General features: G+C 53.8%; 3 protein-coding genes across 3 annotated transcripts; 1 reads left to right on the top strand and 2 right to left on the bottom strand.

Annotated features, from left to right (window-relative positions):
* Window positions 1-1,219: 1,219 nt before the first annotated feature.
* On the top strand, window positions 1,220-2,224 carry HRG_01603 (Pol; the record flags this gene model as incomplete). The annotated part of the gene is made up of 1 exon (XM_044860074.1): window positions 1,220-2,224. The coding sequence occupies one exon, from the start codon at window positions 1,220-1,222 to the stop codon at window positions 2,222-2,224; it is 1,005 nt and encodes a 334-aa protein (XP_044723707.1).
* A 4,571-nt stretch (window positions 2,225-6,795) lies between these two features.
* HRG_01602 (uncharacterized protein) lies at window positions 6,796-7,626 on the bottom strand (the record flags this gene model as incomplete). The annotated part of the gene is made up of 1 exon (XM_044860073.1): window positions 6,796-7,626. One exon carries the CDS (start codon window positions 7,624-7,626, stop codon window positions 6,796-6,798), a length of 831 nt encoding a protein of 276 aa, XP_044723706.1.
* Window positions 7,627-15,760: 8,134 nt separating this feature from the next.
* Window positions 15,761-20,515, bottom strand: HRG_01601 (reverse transcriptase (RNA-dependent DNA polymerase) domain-containing protein; the record flags this gene model as incomplete). The annotated part of the gene is made up of 8 exons (XM_044860072.1): window positions 15,761-16,334; window positions 16,397-16,660; window positions 16,715-16,824; window positions 16,879-16,917; window positions 16,997-17,608; window positions 17,752-18,513; window positions 18,570-18,846; window positions 18,921-20,515. The coding sequence occupies 8 exons, from the start codon at window positions 20,513-20,515 to the stop codon at window positions 15,761-15,763; spliced, it is 4,233 nt and encodes a 1,410-aa protein (XP_044723705.1).
* Window positions 20,516-22,241: the final 1,726 nt, after the last annotated feature.

Below are 22,241 nucleotides of genomic sequence, written 5' to 3'. Positions count from 1 at the left end.
TCTTACTCAATGGGATTTCGAGGCCAACCTTCGTAGAAGCAGACTGTAGCGGCTGGGCGCTTGGGGGCACACTTACGCAGGAAGTCGACGGACAACGCAAGCCAGTAGCGTTCCACTCGCAGAAGCTATCACCGGCTGAGCGCAACTACCCAATCCATGATAAGGAAATGCTCGCTATTATTCGTTGTCTCGAACAATGGTCAGCCGAGCTACGAAGCTGTGATAACTTCGTTATCCTTACCGACCATAAGAACCTCGAGTATTTCATGACGCGCCAACAGCTCTCGGAAAGGCAGGCACGTTGGGCTGAATATCTCTCGCGTTTTAACTTCCAGCTCCAGTACCGTCCGGGACGGAAGCAGTGGTGCCAGACGCGCTCTCGCCGCGAACAGGACCGACCAAACGAAGCGGATCACGAAGCACGAGATATGCAGCTTATTCCAGAAGCAGCCCTACGTACCTACGTCGGAGTAACGTCGACTCAAGCGGGAGAAGGCGAAGAAGAACACACGGTTTTCCACGACCCAGAGCTACAACAATTATGGCAGCAAACGGCAAACCAGGATCCAGTCTTTACAAGCGTTTATAACGCGGTACGAAACGGATCTCGGTCCTCGACCCCAAGCTTAAGCTGAAGGTACAAGTCGCCGAGTGCTTTATTGATCCTCGGGGGCACCTACGACTACGTGGCCGCTTATGGGTGCCAGGCGCACCGATCACGACAGAAGCAGCAGCCAAGGCAGCACCGCTAGAGCAGGAGTCGCTAAACGAATTACGGGGCTCCTTAATCCAGAAGGTTCATGACTCCCATGTAGTAGGCCACCCGGGACGGAAGGGACGATAGAAGCCGTATCCAGGGACTTCTACTGGGCGCTAATGCAACAGCATATCCGACGTTTCTTGCGTAACTGCGATGTCTGCGGCCGTACGAAGATATGGCGCGAGCATAAAGGGTCTACTTAGACCGCTACCCGTACCGGACCGCTTCTTCCGCCAGATACAGATGGACTTTATTACGGACCTCCCCTTGCGAACGGTAACCGCTGCCTCTGGGTTATCAAGGACCGGCTAAGTAAGGAAGTTATACTCGAACCGATGCCAACGATGGAAGCGGAAGCATGTGCAGAGCGTTTTCTATGGTGCTTCGCCCGCTACCACTGGTGGCCCGACGCTATAACGAGCGATAGGGGCTCGGTGGGTAGGCCGCTTTTGGAGGCACATGTGCAAGTTACTGGGGATCGACCAGCAGCTAAGCACGGCGTACCACCCCCAAACCGACGGAGGCCCTGAGAGGATGAACCAAGAAGTACAGGCATACCTCCGCGCCGTGATTAACCAGAACCAGAACGACTGGGATAAGTGGGTTCCCGCGGCTCAGATGGCGTTAAACGGTCGGGTCAATACCTCTATAGGGATGTCCCCATTCTTCGCTATACACGGCTATGAGCCGAAGTCACCAGTTCCCCTCGTTACGGAAGCATATGCGGAAGAGTATCCTCAGCATTCGCCAGAAACCAGGGCAAAGAAATTTGTTACCAAACTACAACAGATTACGGACCTCTGCCAAGCATCAATGGCGACAGCTACGCAGCAACAAGAACGCTTCGCTAACAGACGACGGAACGCGGCAGAACGCTTCGAAGTAGGCGATAAGGTTTGGCTTGACTTACGGAACTACGCGTCAGAGCGACCTAAGAAGAAGTTCGACTGGCTGCACGCTAAGTATACGATAAGCAAGGTACTCGACCCGTACACGGTTGAACTAGCAGACCTCCCGAGGGCTGCTATAATAGGTTCCACGTCGACCAACTCCGGAGAGCGGGGACGGACCCAATGCCTGGTCAGCAACGCACAGACGCTCAACCCCATCTATCCAAGTAGACGGGAGGCTCACCAAGTAGTAGAGGAAATACTATGCGCTAGGTGGAAGAGAACCGGCCGCGGCCGTAGGCGGGAAGTCCTTGTACGCTGGCAAGGTTGGCAAGACCCGACCTGGACCTCTTTAGACAATATGCAACAGACAGCGGCCTTGGATAAGTACGAACAGAGATACGGCCCGGCTCTCGAAAACGATGGACCATACCAGCACCGACGAGTGGCAACGGAAGCACAGCCGGCCCAAATCCAGGGGCAAGTCGAAGGAATACAACCACAGCTGCAGATACAGGGCAAGAGAATACGCGGACCACTACGGGCTAGGACTAATGGCGACGCCCGTCGATAGTAACGGCACCAGACCCTATAGACGACGGCCTACGATCGATCTAGGGGACCAGGAACAGGAAAAAGGGCACCAGCGCCAGAGAGGAGTAGGGGGCTAATGTAAGGGGCTACGCCCCGATGTGTAGATCTGGCATGGCCAGACTAGTCACGTGCGAGCGCCACGGACACGACTCCTAAAGGGAGCGATGTAGACACGTCTCCCCTTTACACTCTTTGTAGCTCAATTTACATCAATTACGCCCAGCACCTGTGCCAACAGTGCTGACCCCGTAACACTGACGAGGCCACAGGTGTAGTTACAGCGGCTGTTGCAACGGCTGCAGTCGTGGCCACAGGTGCAAAGGCTATGGCTCTGGCTGGTCTGCGGCGCCGGGCAATGACTCGAGGATCGCGAATTCGTCTGTATGGGTCTGTGACGGCAAGATCCTGCCGTAGAAGCCAGTGGTTGTCCCACAAGTTCAAGGGCAAGGGTCTTGTAGCTATAGCTTTGCGGCTAGTCCCCTCCCCTTGGACCTGGAGCCTTCTGACACAAGATCTGTCAACGGCCTCTTGCTCTTCTGGGTCACGGCGCCTTGTTATATGAGTCTCAATAACTCTCACATGCATGGCATCTTCCTGTTCATTTCTGACACATAGAAATCTTTCGTTCCTCAAGGCATAGCAATCAACCTGCTCTTAACCGTCTAGAGCGTATACTAACAAGTTCGAACGGCCGCCACAACTAACGTTCTTCTTGCCAGTGCATTCGCTTGTGCATCCTTTACCCTTATCAAGTTTCTTTGCACCAGACCGATCTAAATCAGCCTTAGAGCCGCAATAACACTTAAAGCCAGACTCTAAGCCAGCATACTTAAAAAAAATTGCGTTACACATAACGAGGCATTTATCAGGGGTCATATCGTCATAGTGGTACCCATCCTTATGATAGTGGAAAGTCCGCTTGTCATGATGGTCCTTATAGCAGCCGTGGAATTTCCATTTACCAATTGGGCTTATGACTTTAGGAGGAGCCTTAGCGGTCACAGCTGCTATAATAATAAAAATGGTTAAAGTCTTAGGTTGCATGATAATGTTAATATAGAAGAAAAGTAGGAATATTTTTTAGCTAGTAGGAGGGGGAGAGAATTTAAACCTATAAAAGAAGGAGAATTGCTTAGTTAAAATAAAAAGTATTTCATGGGAGTATAGTATTTATATTAGATAAAGCGATGGGTAATAAATATGGCTTAATTATATGCTAAGTTCTAAGTTATTATACTCCTCGGGCTGACTTCTTCATTTGAATGCTGTTTGACTGACTGGGACAGTCATCAGCGGCTGCTGCTAAGCAAGTACATTTCAGCCGATATCACATTCCTTAATACATGTCACATGCACTATATGTGCACTTCTAGAACCCATTTTGCTGAACTGTCACTCTGCTTTTCCCTAGTCTCAAAAATAACGAATTCGTGTCTCATGGTGGTGGCGAGCGATAGTACGCTACATACCGGTACTTGTTTCCTGTGTATGCAGATATCGGGGTCCCTTACGGTGGGCGATAGGGGTCACTGTTGCAAAACTCCCTGTCATTTTCTTTTGGGTTTAGGCGCCCAACCCCCTGGCCATCCGGATACTTCAGGTCAGCATGAGAGTATGTACTGCGGACTAGCAGCGGGCCCGCACGGTCATCCTTCTGCCAGTCTAATTGCCAGTTTGCCGCACCAGTCGTAAAATGGTATCCGGCTCGCAAACCACTTACACACGTATGGATGCGCATGATGCTGTACCCAAAATTCGTTCCTGAAAAGCTGATCGATATTTTTCCAAGTGAAATCGAGCGAGCGGCGCGGTGTTTTCGCCAAACAACTTTACTTTGGTATTGTCGCGGCCCGAAGACAGCGACAATACCAAAGACAAAGACGGCGAATATTGCCAAGTCCCCTCCCCTGGATGGCGCTGGGAACTTGTGAAAGCCGGGCCCCTACAGACAAAGAATGCAAATACACACGAGAGTTTGAGGTCTTCTGCTATACGGTGCCGAGTTGAAACTTTGGACTTTAATGTTTCCACTTCCCCTCCTGGCCACCACAGCTGTGTTCAGTTTTCATCCTAACGTTCATAGGAGTAACTGGGACGAGGAGCGGCGCCATGAGGCAGCAGAGGATTACCGCAGTAATCCCGCTACTGGTCAGCACCGGACTAGCGTTGAAGTCTCTTGCTAAGCCTGGCGATCTTCATTCGCCATGGCAAGGGGATATTGTTCTGTAACTATTCTGCTTATATTAAAATCCCGTTTCCGAGTCCGATCCTATTTGTCCTCCTTTTCCCCTGGTTCTACCTCTTCTCCTCAACCGAAATGGGCCTCCACAGATTCCCCTGAGCATGTCTACTGCGTCCAAGCCGGACAGAAGCACTATGACCTCTTCACTACCATATACGTTGGCGCGAACTATCGCGGCCGTTGCGGCTTGGCCAACCCCTTTCGGCCGCAGCGTCGGGCCAGGTCTAAAACTCCGGCACTTCCTGGCCCATATGATGAGGTGGTCGTGTCAGAACGGTCAGAGGACCGTAATGGGGCTGTCGAGCGATAATCACGATAGTCACAATAGTGATCACAATAGTGATCACAATGATGACCCCAAAAAAACCGTGTATTCCCAAGGTCCAGAGGCGTAGGTCCTCTGGGCACATATAACAGAGGGTACTGTCGGCGCTATGAACCCCTAGGGTTCACCTGTAATGCTGCTGCCTACCAGGGGTCACCTGTAATGCTGCTGCCTGTCCCTTTAGTGTTGTGTCCACTTTAGGTGGCCTCGTTCTGACAGGTCGAGGTCGAGGACTCTCCGCCACGGCCAGTCAGTCCAGCAAGTCAGCTGCTGCGTGACAGACTGAAACCAGTGTCATCCATCGGCGTTGGACACGCCGCCCAACTACTCCCCAATGAAGTTGCTGGTACCGGTGCGATGAATACACGGGCACGCATACCTCCCTTCGAGGCGTCAAGCAATCCCCAGTTCATGACCGTCGCATCAACGGCCAGTCGAGCCATTCAAAACTCCAAAGGCAGCACCAGGAAGCCTGCGAGGCAACGAACTGGCTACCAGTGGGTCCATGTAAGCCTGCTGCTTGTGAGTTTGGAGACCAGGTACTTCAACGGGCTTGCAGTGGAGGTTCCAGAGACGGTGCTGCCTCTGAAGGATGCGGTGATCAAGTTTCCCTCGGCAGATCTACTGACTTGGCCCTCGTTCACCGAGACTTTATTCGATCACCTCCGTCCGCTTCCGCCCACGATCGATCCTGCCAATAAAGATCTCTGGAACCTTTCTTACGCTTCGACCTTCTCTGGCAAGAAAATCGTTACCGTTCCAAACACCGACAAGTACATGACACCGTCAAGCATGCTCGCATCGGGGCACTTTTCGAACAACCAAGCAGGGCAGTTGAAGGTGCTAGTCGTTCTGACATCCACGGATGTGGTTGATAAGCAGGAGCCGGTCACACCGTTGAGGCCAGATCAATGCTCGACGCCAGTCAAGGAAGACAAGAAACGGAGGGTCAAGCAAGAAGACATAAGCCCAGCCTCTAGACGCAAGAAGCGCGTCAAGCAAGAGGAGCAAGTCAAGGAAGAGATCCGCGTCAAGATTAAGCACGAAGAGCCCGTTTCAACTTCATCCTGCCAGAGCCCGACATGCGACGAGCTTGGATATACTGCCAAAGAAATTGTTGGACATGGGGATGCGGTAGGCCTTGGTGAGCTGGAAGATCCACTATGAGATTTAGTGTTTGGCAGTGACCCTAGTGGAAAGGTGTATAAAGGCGTGGTGGCCGAAGGAGTCGAAGTGGACGAAAAAGATAGAGAGGAGGAGACAAGTTTTGTTCCGGAGTTCGTAAGAAACCGAACCAACTCATCACCGAGCCGAGCGCTAACTTCAACAGGTAAACCCGGAGTCAATTTCCCAAGCCTTCAGGGAAACTCGAACTCGACTGTCCGACACTAACGCTGCTAAAGCGCTTCCTCCAGCTCACTCTACACGCTTCAAGGGTGCAAAGATCCCTACAACGTTTGCTATTCGATATAGGAAAAGGAAGGACTGACTACTCAGGCTCCCCATTCGAACCATCGCTATCCTCCCCGTCATCACTTACCGGTATTTTCTCCATGTCGCTTCCCTGCTCGTCCTCAAACCCAAGCTCAACAAGTGGCTGCTCTGCTGGTTCCCCATCTCCAAATTCACCTTCTCGGGCTTGATTTGCTTGCTCAAGTAATGCTTGCTATACGCTCTTAGATTGGTCAACTCGCAAATAAATAGTATGTCTTACATATTCAGCAACGCCTCCAGTTGGCGCTTTACGGTATGCCAGCGTAGGCTGTCGGCCACTTTCGATATGTTGAATTATCTTATCTCGAAGACCAAGGTAAAAAGCTTGAAAGGTCGCAACTTGTCCGGCTCCTGGTGAGTTCCAAGGACTACGTGATCGTAGCCCATTTCAAGGAGAACTTGGCGGCACCAGTTCTTTGTCTCCGGCTCCAAACTCGTGCTAATGTCAATATCAGCCAACGGCCGCTCCATTTCGTCTAGAATGGAGCGGTCAATCGATACCCCAATTGCATGCCTTGTCTGGGTCGGGGTAATGGTAGTTCATCCAGGGCTGGCCGTGGACCACATGGGGACGGTTCTTTTGGAGGCGTATCCGATGAAGATTCCACGCCTCCACGAAGTCGAAGAGTTCTCGGCGTAGTAAGTCTTCGAAGACGGCGTAGATGGAAATCTGATCTTCCAGCATATCGCCGTCGAAGTCCCCGTCCCTGGCGAGTTCTCCAAAGTAGTCTACCCACTGCCGGGACGAGACATGCAGCATGCGCTCCCACCAACTCTCGATCTTAACGTTCTTCGTACTCGGAGCCGCCTTGTACGAATCCTTTAGTCGATTTCCTTGTCGGAAAACTTGCCCATGCCATTCCACTCGCCCGTCTGTTGCCAAGACAAAGTTCCAGTGTGCTGCTGCGACCAATGGCGTTTCGCTCCCCCTGTCTGCTTGCAAATACCATGGCCGAAAGCCGTAGGCGCCACACGCGGCCAAGTACTGCTTCAATACGCTCAAAGCAGTTGTAGCGGAGTGGCCAATATAAAACCAGATAATGTTGCGCGAGTATGCATCGATTGCTGCATATATCTCGAATCCATACGCCTTGAGCTTGTCGTGGCCGTCAATGCACCACTGGTAGTTTGGTCCTGGGACAAGAAACTGTCCCTTCTTCCTCCGAAACATCCTTTTTCGGAGTTCGACCTCATTTGGGAACATGATTTTGTACATCGCAAAGAGGGGGTCTCTCGGGACCCAGAGCTGCTTTTGCTGACGAAGATAAGGCTGGAGAAGGCTTTTGCCATATCCCGAAATGGCATTGGACCGTCGCGTCATCTCGATGATAACCTGTTCTGTCTTTTCCAGCAACACAAGGCGCTCCTCGTCACTATTGAGCCTGCGTACCAGCGGCGGTCCGGGTGAAGTCTGATGCGCTTTAGACCTCGTTTCGTGATCGGCCAGCCTTGTCTTTGTAGCACGCTCAGCGTCTGCTTCTCGGTAAGCCCAACGCGAAAGATCAGGTCACGGATGGTTTCTATCAGCTCTGGAGTTTCTTTGGTACGGGCTTGCTGGCGGGGAGACCCCAGTTTGCGATTCGGCGAGAGAGTGTACTGAGATTGACGGCGACATGGTAATGCTTCCGAAGCTTATACTTAATCTTGCTTCGCGAGACACCGTTGAGGTATAGATGAGTGATATAGGTACGGTATTGATCGATTGGATTGGGCGGACGTGCCATTGTTGCCGGTAACGTCGAAGGGATGGTGATTTTCTTAGTCCTCATGCCAGGAAAGGGGGACAGCGATATAAATTGACTTACCGCGTTTTCCCGCAGCGGTGGTGTCGCTGGCCCGCAGCGGCTTAGTGCCAGGGGGCTGTTCGTGGAACGGTTACCAAACCAGGAACAGATCGACGCTGCTCACCCGCAAATATTTACAGAACCCAGATCCCTTCCAACCCTAGTTCCTACCTTCCCTTCTGTATCATCATTGCCGTGGAAAGCCATTGGTCAGCAGCGTTGTCACGTCCACAGCAGATTCCGCTATCGTAAGTGAAACTGCAGTCGCTGGCCCGATGGATGGGGACTCGCCCAGCAGGAATAAAATAGTCAAGGGTAGAGGATTGGTCCGACCCAACGCCCGCAAATCCACGGCCAAGATTACCGTACAATCCAATAACTTCTTCTATGAAGAAGAGGCGGCTAACTTGCTCGCCCGAGCAGAAGAAGAAGCAGACAAAAAAGGCCCCTCCCGTCGGCTCGGTGCGAGACTTCCCATGCCGTCCTTGTGTCACACGCGCCACCAAGACTCCCGGCCATGAATGTGCCTCCCAGGACAGTACGTTGATTGTCCCCTGTAGTATACGTTTGCCTCACTAATTTGCCGGGATAGATACCGGTGCTGCGTGCTGGGACTGCGCAAAGAACGCACACGTGCAGGCCAGTATGAGACCTTTGTTTGCTCCAAAGAAGCGAGAAATTAATCGAGTTGAATGTTCTAGGTCCCTGCTGGGGCTGTTGCTGCCGTGCGTGCCTTTTGGGACGTGAATCGGCAGCTCAAGCTTGCAGATGCCGAACCCGATGACACCTGGCGCATCGCTGCGCAGCGAGCAGCACAACAGCTACGTGCTTGCGGTGGTAGTGCGGCTCCTTCTACCGCTTCAGGACCAGCTCCCGCTTTGGCCCCCGAAGAGCGGAAGCTTATGGCGTTAGAAACCATCGCTGAGGCTGCTCGGCTCTGGATTGTGAGCGAACTGAAGTTGTGAGTTGCATCGGCTGCTAACTGGATATATAGCAGCTTAACAAGCCGGAGGATGAGGACGAGGAGAATGTATAGATAGAATAAGGGAACACATTAAAGCGTTGGAATTACCGTGCGGTATTTTCGCCATAGGCGACTGATATGTTTGTGACGAGAGACGCGCTGCTGGTCCGCAGCGGCCCCGTAGCTGTGACTACACCTGCCGTAACGCCAAATTTTCCAACGAAGTTGGGCCGAGATACATAGACCAATGTACCGTGGGGCGGGCCGTTCATGCCGCTAACCCATTTTGACTCTCGCGCGGTGACTTTTTGGGTTTTGCAACAGTGACCCCTATAGCCTGCCGTACTCGTGCCCGCCCCCACTTTAAGGGGATTCGCTTTGGCTCACCCACTACACCTATTGGGTTATCTGCACTCCGAAGCTGAGGATCCTTGACGCGGAAACCGGGGATCCGACGAACTCGACAAGAAGCCTGAAGCGAACGCCAGCTAGGCATTGAGGGGCCTCATCATGGAGACGCCGGCTGAGGCCGTGAATATGGTGGGGCGAAGCGCGTCGCCTGCGTCGACACCCGCGAAAAGATCGACACGCGTCGTGAGGCCAAGCACCAAAATTCGAGAAGCCGCGCGACAGCCCGACGATCTGGCGGAGAAGACAACACGCGCAACTAGGCTTGCAACGCGCATTGCCTCGGACGATGTCGCCATCAGTGACGCGACTGAGCGGCGCAAAGTTGCCAGCAGCAGCGGTGGCGCGAACGAAGGCCGAGCCATGCTCCAGAAAGTTCTCGAACTCTTGAGCGAGTCACGTCAAGAAACGCAAAAGCTCAGCCGAGCGATAGATGCGCAAAACGAGATCATATCAAGCAACAGCAGATGATCCAGGAAATGGATCAACAAGGGAAAGAGATGAGAGATGAGCTTCGTCACATCCGAGCGCAGTTAGAGACCCTGGCTACGCCTGCATCTTCTCTGCAGAGCAGTCCGCAGATGTCGTATGCGAGCGCTGCAGGGTCATCGCCGACGATCCAGACAATGAACCGGGGCACCGTACCAGCAGCTAAATCGGCACGAACAGCCGTCAGCGATAGTCTCTACTGTACGGTGGACACATCACGAGTCGAAGAAGCGAACAGGTGCCAGACGCAGATCGGCAACATCCGAAAGGCCATAGAGAGCGACATGAGAAAGAGTCAGAGGCAGGAGACTTGGAAATGCGCAGCGGTCGTGACAGACGCTCGAAACCCCGACCGGATCAAAATTTTATGCAGAGACCAAACCGAGTTGAAGCAGGTCAAGGAAGCAGCGCAGAAGACGGTAACTTCGGGAGCCAGGGTACTGAGAGATCAGCTTTACCCTGTCAAAGTCGACAACACCAAGCGTACCGCAGTGCTGGACGCCGAAGGCAACGTTCTGCCGGGCGCAGCTGAGGCGCTCGGAGCCGAGAATTACGTCACGATTGCCAAGATCACCTGGCTTAGCAACAGAGAAAGCCAAAGCGTACGGGTCAATGGTGATCTATGTCACTAAAGAGAGTGACGCGCAAAGACTTCTGGACGGCGTGTGGTTCGATGTTGCGGGAGAGTCCGCCTGCACCAATGTTTTTGAACGCCGCGTAGGACCGATTCAGTGCTTCAACTGTCAAGAGATGGGACACAAGGCGTTTTCATGCAAGAAGCCGCAAAGATGTGGCAGATGCGCGAAAGCAGAACATCACCACAGAGAATGCAAGGAGACAGTGCCAAAGTGCGTGCCCTGCGGTGGACCACACGAATCGTACAGCCGGAACTGTCGGGCGCGGAACCCTGGGGATGAGACGCAGGCAGCGTCTGGCCCTTCGGGCTAAGCAGCGGAAGTAGAATCCACTTAGGATCGATTATAGCACTAACCTTCAACAATACTAACACACAGGTATTCGACTTCGGATTTCGACAGACCGCGCTTCAGCTGCTGAAGGTAGGACGCTGAACACTTGGAGAAATTGGCCTTCAAGCAGGCCTGTCGCGAGTAGCGGCGAGGTTGGTGTAGCGTATGCTGACCCGTGGGGCTTAAGGTGTTACGCATTAATGTATTGAAATATCAGTAGCTTTTACGTCTAGGCCCTATAGGAGAAATCCTCCGGGTGAAATACACATACATACACACACCTATTGGGTTTCCAATGCCGGACAGAACAGCCCGCCTCGAAAGGCTTTTAAAAGGGAACAATGCCGCGGAAGAGCAAGAACAGCACCAAGCGCAACTCGAACCAATTCGAGTTGCTCGATGACGAGGAAGACGGTACGAACGACAATGTGGCCTGTAGCATCGTGGCCAATTCGACAAGCGCGGCCGACGCGACAAGGACCAGCGCCCGCGGTCGCCCTCTGAAACCGACGCTGCAATTCGACCCTGAACCGCGCCCATCACGAAAGAAATCCGCCGTCCGAAAGCGAAACCGACGAATGCCGACCCCAATGCCAACGAGGATTCATTGGCGCGAATCGAAGCTCTCCTGAAACGCGTCGAGGAGCGGGCCGAAAGGGCGGAGAAACGCGTCGAGTCTCTGGAAGAGTTCATTCGAAACGAGCTCTTCCCACGCGTCGCTAGCCCTCCGGAGTCCGCCACCAAGTGCGCCTCATCAGCAACAGCAACAGCACCTGCCACTTTCGCCACCACCCTCTCCGGTCCCAGGGCCACTGCCTGGCATTGGCTTAGACGTGAGTCGGGTCCTGACAGCGACATAAAGGAAGGCAACGCCGGCACTATTCGTCGGCGCGCGAACGCTGCCCTCGAGAAGTTGGTGTGACCTGTCTGGGCGTCAATTCTAAAAAGGGCGTTTTCGGCTTCTCTTTCGAGAGACGGACGTCGATAAAGTACGGCAGAACGACACCTGGATAAAGACACACTTCGACAAGGGAACGCTACATGGGGAACAGTGGTACCCTCTACGGGTTGATAGAGCCCATCGTGGGGTTGCGACGGATGGTATCGGATGCGCCGTGTTTGAGCGGATGAACGGGGTGAAAGTGCACAAGATGCGATGGCTCGGGACAGCGTCTGTCGACAAGGAATACCGCTCTCTGGTGGTACACCTGGATAAGAAAGAGGAGGTGGACAGGTTGCTTGCACAACGAACGGTTGAGATGGCGAATGGCGAGTGTGCATACACGCGACCATTTGTTCAGGGACTTCAACCAGCGAGATGCTACCGTTGCCACCTCTACGGACACTTGCATTATCGCTGCAAGGCGCCAGCTCCGATCTGTGGACAATGCGCCCAACCGGGCCATTCTGCGTCGACTTGCACCTCGGACGTTTTTAAGTGTGCAGCGTGCGGTGGAAAAGGAGCACACAAGGCTACAGATCCTGGGTGCCCGGTATATCGCCGGGAACTCGCCAAGTTACGACCGTCGCCCTAACATACATCCTCTGTCTTAACCTTTTCTTTTCAGCACAAACCCTCTACCTATACCTGTGGTTGCCCCACAGCTGGTAGGTTAGCTACACCGGAGTCACACGGACTGCATCACCCTCAACAAAAGACTCAAATGGCAACAGGACAACCTACAAAGAGGGATCCAATACGTGCCCCTAGACCTACAGACAGCTAAACTAATGGTCTTTACGGATGGATCATTTGCCAACAATAAGGACCTCTCATCACAAATCGGCTTTCTTGTTATGCTTGTTAACGAAAAACAAGAAAGCTCCGAGGATGTTCCTTCTTTTAACATTAACGGCAATTTGATCCATTGGAGCTCTACGAAGTGCAAGAGGGTAACCCGAAGTGTGCTTGCCTCCGAGATCTACGGCATGACCGACGGATTTGACATCAGCCTTGCTATTGCAACGACCCTAAGAATGATCACCGACCGACCGAATCTCCCTCCAATCCCCCTTATCGTCTGCGTAGACTCTTATTCCCTTTACGAATGCATTGTCAAGCTCGGCACAACAAAGGAAAAGCGTCTTATGATTGACATTATGGCTCTACGGCAGTCATATGAGAGACGGGAGATATTAGAAGTCCGATGGATCAACGGCAACGACAACCCAGCTGATGCAATGACGAAGGCGTCACCAAACAAGGCCCTTGAGCGCTTCATCTCGACTAACCAGCTGACTATCCGGGTAGAAGGGTCAGTCCATAGGCCAGTGTGAAACAGAGCGTCTCCTTGCCTTTTGACTTCTTTCCTTCCTGGCCACTAGATTATCAACCAGCTATATTGTTACCTTTGTCTTTCCTTGAAAGAAAAAGTTGCTAGTGTCTAGATGCGGAGGACTTCATTATGTGGGGACATGGGCTCTACTGGCCCTACGCGAGGAGGAGGCTTTATAGGGGGGAAGACATTCGGACCGGGGTTACACGCCTCCTTCATTCCTCCCTTCCTTCCTTCTTCTCCTCCTTCCCCTCATTCTTCTTCATCTTTTCTCTTCTCTTCATAGATTACCAATACAACAGTCACAGGCATAGCTCTTTAGCACCTTTGATTCGTATTCTCTATCACCCCTGTGCACAGCACGAATACCCACGACCCAACAATTTCCATATTTAGATATGGAAAACAACCCTGCTCCGTACACTAGGCTGCCTCCTACGGCCGGCTTGCCGCACGCCAGTCTGCTTGCCCGGTCCAAGAGCGTCTGTCTTGCCTTTGGACCTTGTCTGTAACGGGCAAGCCGCTTTAACGGCGGCTGCGCCGCCTAGCTTCTAGAACCTTCCATTGGCTCGAAGCTATAAAATGCCGTTATGCTCTTATGTAGTAGATTCTCTTTCTTTCTTTCTTTCTTTTCTATCTTGATAGTAAACAGCATAGGGACTAGTTGGTTGTATCAACTCACTAGAGGCCTTTCACATTGTCCTTGTGTTAGTCTTGCGACTCTTGCTAGCCGCTGTCCAACCCCCCGGGGACTCGCGTGGTCTATTGACCGCCATGCTCTCAGGGACAGGCTGTGTAGCATTTTTCGGACGTCCTCGAAGGCTTGTTGCGATCTTGGGGTCGAGAATTCGGCGGTAGGGGTTGCGAGAAGTGGACTGCCTCAAGTGCCACCGAGGGTGGACGTCCCACTTCGTCAAGAATGCCCCTGCTTCCAATTTTCTATAGATTGTATGACGACAAGGAATTCCCAACTGCCAAGAGACATTACAGTCCTCCTTACAATTCCCCATGGGTTCTGGCCAAGGACGGGATCTGCTTGGGATCGATTTTAAAGCGTGGCGATGTTCATTGGCTAGCAGGTCGAGTCCTGACTGGGACATCATCATGCGAAGCTCGCCCAGGTACTCTGACCCAGGCCCAGAGTTTTTCCGTGCGGTTAGTACTTCATCTTGCGAGCAGTTGTCGATAAAGTCTTGCTCCTGGTCGATAAGCATACCCTCGAGCGCCTCAACAAGTCCATACAAATGGCTCGTTCCGTTGAGCAGATAGCTTTTGACGTTGTTGTTGCTAGCCTCGGTGCCGGAAGTCACCCGAACCCCGAAATTCCGGTATTTCTTGATGGAGTAATGAGCCCACTGCGCGCTTACGGGCAAATAGGTCTTGTAAAGATATGTCAAAATAGCCTGCTGGTCATTGAACTCTTCGCACAGGCGCACCCATGCCTTCTCATAATCCTCCTTGGTCTGCGCGAAGGCCACGTACTTCCACATCTCAAGGACGCCCCGGTAGTTGTGGGGCACAGGCGCGGTACGGTCGTTTTGTAAGGACGGGCCGCCGTGTCCCCCTCCTGAGAGGACGGCTTCGATATCCCCCGAAGTCAACACTATCTGCGTCTGTCCACTGCCAGAGCTATTATAGTCGCTATCGTTATCTTTCTTTGCGTCCTTCCATTTCCGTTTGGCATTAAGAAAAACGTTGGATGTGGATAGGCTAACTGAGGCTCAGTTGGGTCTTTGATCGATGATCGTGTTGTTCTTGTTATTCTTCGCTATCTAGACAATGCTGTGAGTTTAGTTTAGTTTAGTGTATTTTCCGTCCAGCAACTTTTGGTCGCTCAGGTCTCCGCAGGGGAGCACAGGACGTGCTGAGCTAGCAGGTGTCTACATGCTACATATCGTACACTTCACCCACTATCCAGCATTTCATCGGCTCAACGGCGCTCATGACAAACCTGTTGCCCGTCAGCGGGACGTCCAGGCACGAAGAGAAAGCTGTCCCGTGGTCAGATCAGCCAATTTGCTTCTGGGGCCTTGCAGCCCTTGATGACCTCGGCGATCGCATGGTCGTGAGACCTTGACGCCGCCGAGATCGGAGCAGGTAACAGAAAGAATTGAGAGGAAAGGTAGGGTGAGAGGAGAATGATGACCGTCTAGTGGCGTGGGCAGATCCCTCCGAAGAAGGAGCTCGCTGTCGCCAGCCTGACGAATTTGTCAAAGTCCTTGCCGATTGCGCGGTTGATGGCTGCAGCCGGCCAAGGTGCAAGCCGCATACGATGCCGTGGCGCAACCTTTCTGCAGTAAAAGATGTGTGCTGGCTCTTTTCGTCGTCCGCACGAGCACGTCAGTCGCGCATCGTCGTGACCAAACCTTTCGTGGTAGTCAGCAAAATCCCCATGGTGGGTTCTTGCTGCAAGCAAGTTATGAAGCAGGGGCCGAGAGCGCCAATTCTGACGGACAGCTGGTTGTGGCTTTAAGCCTCAGGTCTCTGTATCGCTCCGGCGCAGAGGTTTCCCACCAGGCACTGAAAGCCTCTTTCCGCTGCAGTCGGGCAATTTTTCGCAGATGCGCTAGCGTCGGTTCGCCATCAGCGGGTTCTGGCAGTGATGCTCCCGCCTTTGCCAGAGCATCAGCCTCCTCGTTGCCTGGGATGTCAGCATGGCCGGGGATCCAATGGACCTCCACAGCTCCGTATTTTCGCGCCAAAGATTGGAACTCAAGGAAGACCTCTTGCGAGGAGTCGTTCGGCGTGCCCGTAAGCATGTTGCGGTCGCGAGGTTGTCGAGGCAGACAAAGATGCGGTCAGTTTCTGGAAGGCTCACCGCTGCCTTCAACCCCTCCAATGCACCTTTCGCCTCAGCGTCGAAAACCTCAGCTGTTCCAAGACGGCCCTTGCCGCTCAAGACGGTGGATCCGTCCCGGTGAACAGCATAGCCGTATCCGATGTGGCCTTCCTCAGAACGAGACCCGTCGGAGTAGACGACAAGAGTTCGGGGCGATAGTGCCTGAAGCCAGTCGCGAAATTTTTTCGCCGTCTCGTGTTTCGATGCACTCTGCAGAGGCGCAGTCTGCTCTTCGGCAAATCCGCGCTGCAGTAAAGCAGGTCTCGGGCAGCTCGATAGCATTTCGTCGGCTCGCCGCAGTCTGGTACGGAAGGGCTGTGGCTGTTTCTGGTACTTCAACTTGATAAGTTTGTTCGCGGTCACGACGGGAGCTTTTGGTCGCGACGTGCGCTGGACGAGCGGGTGAGCTTCGTCGAGAGCTTTAAGGCGCGCAGCAAAGGCCGTCCGACGCCCTTCGAGGAGTAGAGGAACGGGCGGTATTCCCCGGGGATGACGCAAGCGCAGACGGCTCGTCGCATAGCACTCGGCAGAGGGCCATGTTTCGTGTTCGTCAGTCTCCTAAGATGAAAGGCAACAGCTTGCGCCTTGGCCGTCCATTTCTCGACGTGTGTCTTGAAAGAGAGAGAGCTGTCGAGCCAAACGCCGAGCCAACGCATCGCTCGATCCGGCCGTTTCTCAAACTCGCCGTGGAGCACCGGCGGCGCCGTCTTGGGCTTCGTTCGAGAGAAGTGCATCACTTCTGTCTTGTCGGGGTCGAAAGAGATCCCGTTAGCGGCGCCCCACGAAAGAAGCTCACGTACATGGTGAGATGCTTCGGCGGTCGTTTCATCAAGGCTATTACCGACGCATAGAATGGCAGTGTCGTCCGCGTAGCCGAAGCGTCCCTGAGAGTGACCTAGGCGATATATCGGCTCCGTGTACAACAGGAAGAGGATCGGCGAGACGGGCGACCCTGCGGCAGACCGCACTGGAGGGCGATGAATCCGTCACGATGTCTTGATAGCGGATGCGTGCCGATCTGTCCTGCATGAACGAGCCGGCCCAGCGCGCGAGGTTCGATGGCCATCCTTGTTCTCGTAAGCGGAGGACCAATCTATTGCAGAGAACTGTATCGAAGGCGCCTTGTATATCCAAGGTCACCAGGGTTGCGACTTGCTTCCGGGCGAATGCCTCCTCGATGTCGTGAACCAAGGCAGCTACGAGATCCACGGCCGACCTCTTCGGGAGCGCGCCGGCTTGTTGTGGGTGTAGTACGCCGAAGTGGATTGAGCCCCACGCTAGACGCCGTGCAATGAGCCGCTCGAGGCCCTTGCCGAGACAAGACAAAAGGGAGATGGGGCGCCAGGCGCGGGGTGTAGACAGATCTCTGCGTCCTAGCTTGGCGATCATAACCACTTCTGCCTCCCGAAAAGGTTTCGGATGGTGACCAATGGTGAGGCAGCCTTGATACAGCTGATGGACGAGACTGCCGATTGCATGCCAGACAGCGCGAAGCATCCGCACCGTGATGTTGTCCGAGCCTGGAGATGTGTTCCCGGTGCGTAGAGTGGCGTCGCGAGCCTCCTCAAAGGAGACCTGATTGGGAAAGGAATCATCTTATCCGTGTTCACGGGAATCCACGGGTCTGGGATGTCGTCGCTCGCCGTGCGCCGCTCCAGGGTTGCTCGCCGCAAGGCGGTGGCTTTCTCCAGCTGCGTCTCGTACACTCGGCCGTCTACTTGGGGAGGTGCCTGGCACGGCCCTGAGGATTTTAGCCAGCGGACCGCCCGAAAGACGGAGTCGCCGTCGGCAAAGCTGTCGATCAAGTCGCGCCAGTAAAGGCGTTTTGCTCGGCGCACTGCATTGTGAAGCTCCCGCTTGGCTAGCTGCACTTCTCGGTCGAAGCCGAGAGGGTACACCCTCCTCCACGCGCGATAATTGGCCGCCGCCTTTGCGCACTCTTCGTTCCACCACCGCGCCCCATGCGTCGTCTTACGGACGGGTCGGCCCGCAGCTCTCGCTGCACAACCAAGAAGGTCCACCAGCGCCGACGCAAAGTTGTCCAGCTCGGAGGGAGTTGAGGTTGTAGTCGGGATGAAAGCTGCACCGGCTTCTACCAGCTCGACAAATCGCTTCAATTCCTCATCGGAGTTGAGGCGGATCTTGCATAATGGAAGGGGTGCTAGGGCTTGACTAGGCAGCGTGATACTAAGGGTAAAGTGGTCGGACCCGGTTGCTAAATGATCCTCAACAACCGCGTCCGCCAAAGGTATATTGGAGAAGGCGAGATCGATCGTGCTGCCGCGCGCGTTAGTCGGGACATCGACAGCATTCAATAAGCTGAGTCGGTTATCCATGGCCCAGAACGCGATGTCTTCGCCGCGGTGCTCTTGTCGACCGGCCTGCCAGCTGGGATGCTTGGCGTTGAAGTCGCCAGATACAAGGCATTTATCCGTCACGCACCAACCAAGCAGTATTTCCAGAGCCGCGTCGTAGTCCGGCTGCCGATAGAAGTTAACTACCGTCGTCCCGTTCACGGTGAGCCAAAGGATGTCACGAGTCGCCGCAGGTCTCTTTGATCAGCGACGAGGCCTGCGGAGCGCCGGACGTATGTCATGACTCTCGGACGAGTGTCGCGGCCGTCCCAGTCGGTGACGGGTGAGAATGTGTCGTAGGCCGGATGCGTCTTGGTGAGGCATCGGCCGTCTTTAAGTCCTGTCCATGGTTCCTGCAGCAGGATAATGTCGTATCGCTCCGAATCAGCCAGCGCGAGCGCAGTGTCATGCGCCGGAGGGATCTTGCCCACGTTGGCTTGGAAGACTCGCAAGGACCTCCTGTCGCTTCGATTGTTGGGATGACGGTGATGCATTAGGGCAGCGTCACAGGGCTAGTGCGTCGTTTCTTCGACGGGACGACAGGGGTGAACTGGTTGTCATCGCTAGCGTGCGGCGGCGTCGTGGCCACGACAATGCAAGGGGGTGAGGAAGCGGCTCGCTCTGGAGTGGCGCTTCTGCCGGAGCTTCCATCCTCTCCAGCTGCCTGCGACTCCGAAGAACGTAACTGACTCGAATCAGGGCTCTGACAAGACTGCTCGGGCACGTTGTGGTTTGGTGTCTGTCTTTTCTGCTGCGCGAAGAGCTGAGCTCCCGCCTGCCTCACCAGACCCTTCTCCTCTTTCGTCAGGCGCCGTACAATGCCATGAACGCGCATGGGGCGGGCAGGGCATTTAGGGTCATCAGCGCAATGTGGCCCGAGGCAGTTTGCGCACTGCTCGAGGGCTGCGCACTCTTGGCTACGATGGTTGGTCTTGCCGCAACGTCTGCAGCGCGCCGTCCGGTCGCAGCTGTGGCGAGCGTGGAAATCCCAGCATTTATCGCATTGGCTAGGGATGCTGGGTTTGTCAATGTAACGGGCGAGACGGCTGGCGCCGAAAAGTCTCCAGGGTCTTCGTGTGGGTTCCAGGAAGGACACAATCAGGGTCTGGGTGGGCATATCACCCGAGTCGTGTCGCGATAGACGTATGCTGATGGGCTTCAGTCCGGTTTGGCAGGCAATCTCTTCTTTGACCGCCTCCTCGTAGTTGATCACGACACCTCGTAGGTCTGTGAGCCTACGAGGACAATCGGCTACCACGTACGAATGCCATTTCTGGCTTATCTCTACGGCCGCGGCTTCCAGGTCTGCAGCCCACTCCGCCTGCCGTTGCACAAGTAAGTCACGCGTGGCCACATCCGATGCCTGGATGGCCCAGCCCGTGTTTACCGGGAAGGCTGCCGGAATGCGGCGCAGGTCAATACCGACTCTAGCGGCGATGTGGGTCCGGATTGCGTATCTTTCGTGGTTTCGGGCCGGAGCGTCAGCGTCAAGTCGGACGAAGACACGGAGGTCTTCCTTCGGTGGGGCTACGGGCGGTCGTCCTGGCAGACGAGTGGTGGTCTGTGGTTTTCGCTGTGGTGGGGCGGAGGCTGTAAAGGCCAGCTGTCCTTGCTTCGGCTTGCCGGATGCGAGAACGCTGCTGTACGTGGGCTTCGGTGGTTCTTCGAGTTCGGCAAGCGATTGAGTCCAGAATTTGAGAAATTTGGTGGCGACTTGCTTGGCGATGCTGTTTTCGGTGCCAGACGTGAACTGCTTTGCTGCTTGTTCGAATGATTCGCTAAAGACCCGTAAGACTGCCAGCTTGGCGTTATGGGCTGCCGTTTTGTCGCGAGCAATTTTCGTGGCCGCTTCGAGGATTGAGACTGGCGCGTGCTCAGTGGGCTGGGCCGAGTCGAAGAGATTCGGGGCTTCTTCCAGCTGCGCTCCTTCCGTGACGGCAGCTTCAGGCGTTTCGGTGGACGAGATTGACTGGGCCAGCTGCTGGGCCGCGGGAAACGAGTCGTTTCGGCGAGCTTCCGTCGGGTAGCGAGGTCGGAGATGCGATATGTGAGCCGCCGGATTTGGCGGCGATCGTATGCCTTGTCTCGAGGCATTGGAGTCGACATGCGAACCTGAGGCTGGTGCCATGGTCGCTGCCGGCGCTTGCGCGCGGCTCAATTGGTGTTTTGTCAAGAGCACTTGTTAAGCGAAAGTATGTGAGAATAGGCTACTTTCTTAACACTTGCGTGCCAAGAAAGTAAAAATACAAGGAAGGATGGACAATGCTGTGAGGTTTGATAGGTTGTGTGCGTGTCGGGTAAACGTTGTTCCCTGCTGACGCACGTGATACCCTCCTGCGATGTGCGCTCTATCGTACAAATGATCAGACAGCCTGATCTTTACTTTACACAGAGCGCCTCGAGCCAACGGGCAAACCTAACACTTTTTGCATCTAAAATTCTCGCGAAGGAGAGAGCAAAAGTGGGCATAAAAGTGGATAAAGGGACTTTTCGAAGGTCGAGTATCATACGATCAGATGGTATGTGAAATGCATGTGTTCATTACTCTCCTCTTGTTGCCCTGTATCCGTCTAGCCCTCCCCTTTTATATCCCTCTGTGCCTTCCCTGTGTTCATATCCCGTGTTCAGGTATAATGTACATTCTATCAGGAAGAGGGCACTCCTTGCCCCTCACTGAAGGCCGCGTAAGCCATCTACGTCAGCACATTCAGCTCGATCTCCCCGATCAATAGCTTTCCAAGCTATTAAGTCGATAGTTCAATCTCTTGAGGTCCCCGAGCTAGTAAAAGATATACCGGGCTCCTTGGAGGATCCCGATCGAATAGGAGATCCTCCGGACCCCTCAGTGGACCACAAACCTCCCTCCTTACCTGGTTTCGAGCAGGGCTCCTAATAGTGCAAACGGTTTACACTGATAGTGCACACTGAGCCGTCAGCTCAGATCAAAAGCAAATCTAGAGAGTATCCAATTGGCCAGATCCTATTTCCGCCAGTTAAAATTCAACATTAATTGCTTTTGATCTAAGCTGACGGCTCAGTGTGCACTATCAGTGTAAACCGTTTGCACTATTAGGAGCCCTGGTTTCGAGCTGTATTACCATGCACCACCACCCTTTCGCCAACCCCACCCTTTCGCCAGGCAAAAAAAAAAAACCCCCCACCAAAACTTAACTATTTCACTTACACACAACTTGACCAAAATAAAAGTTATTTGCAAATGGTTGCCTGGTGTAAATTTACAATTGATGTATCTATTGGATTTTAGGGCTTTTGACCGGCCTCCCCGATCGTGTGGTGCGCTGAGGTAGTATGGTTTCTTCTCTGACTTCAATAACTGAAGCAGCCTCCGATTCTGGCCCCCGAAGAGCTATGGTTCACCACAACATGCTTCTTTTCGCTTCCTTTTTCTGGATTGACTTCTCCAGAGGCTAGAGCCTCGCTCAGAGTCATGAAACGTTTATTGGGATTCGGAATAGCCTTCCTCTTCTTCCCTCTCTTCAGGCGTGCCAGTTCCTCCTCCATGCCAGCAATTCTCGTGGCATGCGCCATTAACGTCTGTTGTTGAGTCTCAAAGCCTTTGGCTATCACGTTATACCGTCTCCGTGTCTTTGGTGTTTTGTTTAGCCCAAGATCGCGAATCTGGCGGCTGGTTTTTGGTGTATCATCCGAGCCAAAATACGGCGCCGGCTCCGGAGTCCTTTTTGGGCTGTCATTCCGCCTATCCTCTTGGATTTCTGGGTGCCGTAGAGCTTTGGCTCGCGAAATTGGCCAATTGCCAGTAACTCTCCAGAGAGTATATTCTTCTTCGTCATTCCCACTTCACGAGCCTTGGCGTAGGCTCTGATGAAATTGAC

This window comes from Hirsutella rhossiliensis (assembly GCF_020360975.1).
Source record: "Hirsutella rhossiliensis strain HR02 chromosome Unknown scaffold00002, whole genome shotgun sequence".
Lineage (NCBI taxonomy): Eukaryota > Fungi > Ascomycota > Sordariomycetes > Hypocreales > Ophiocordycipitaceae > Hirsutella > Hirsutella rhossiliensis.
Note: the sequence above shows the minus strand (reverse complement) of the source record. Positions and strands in the feature narration are given on the sequence as shown.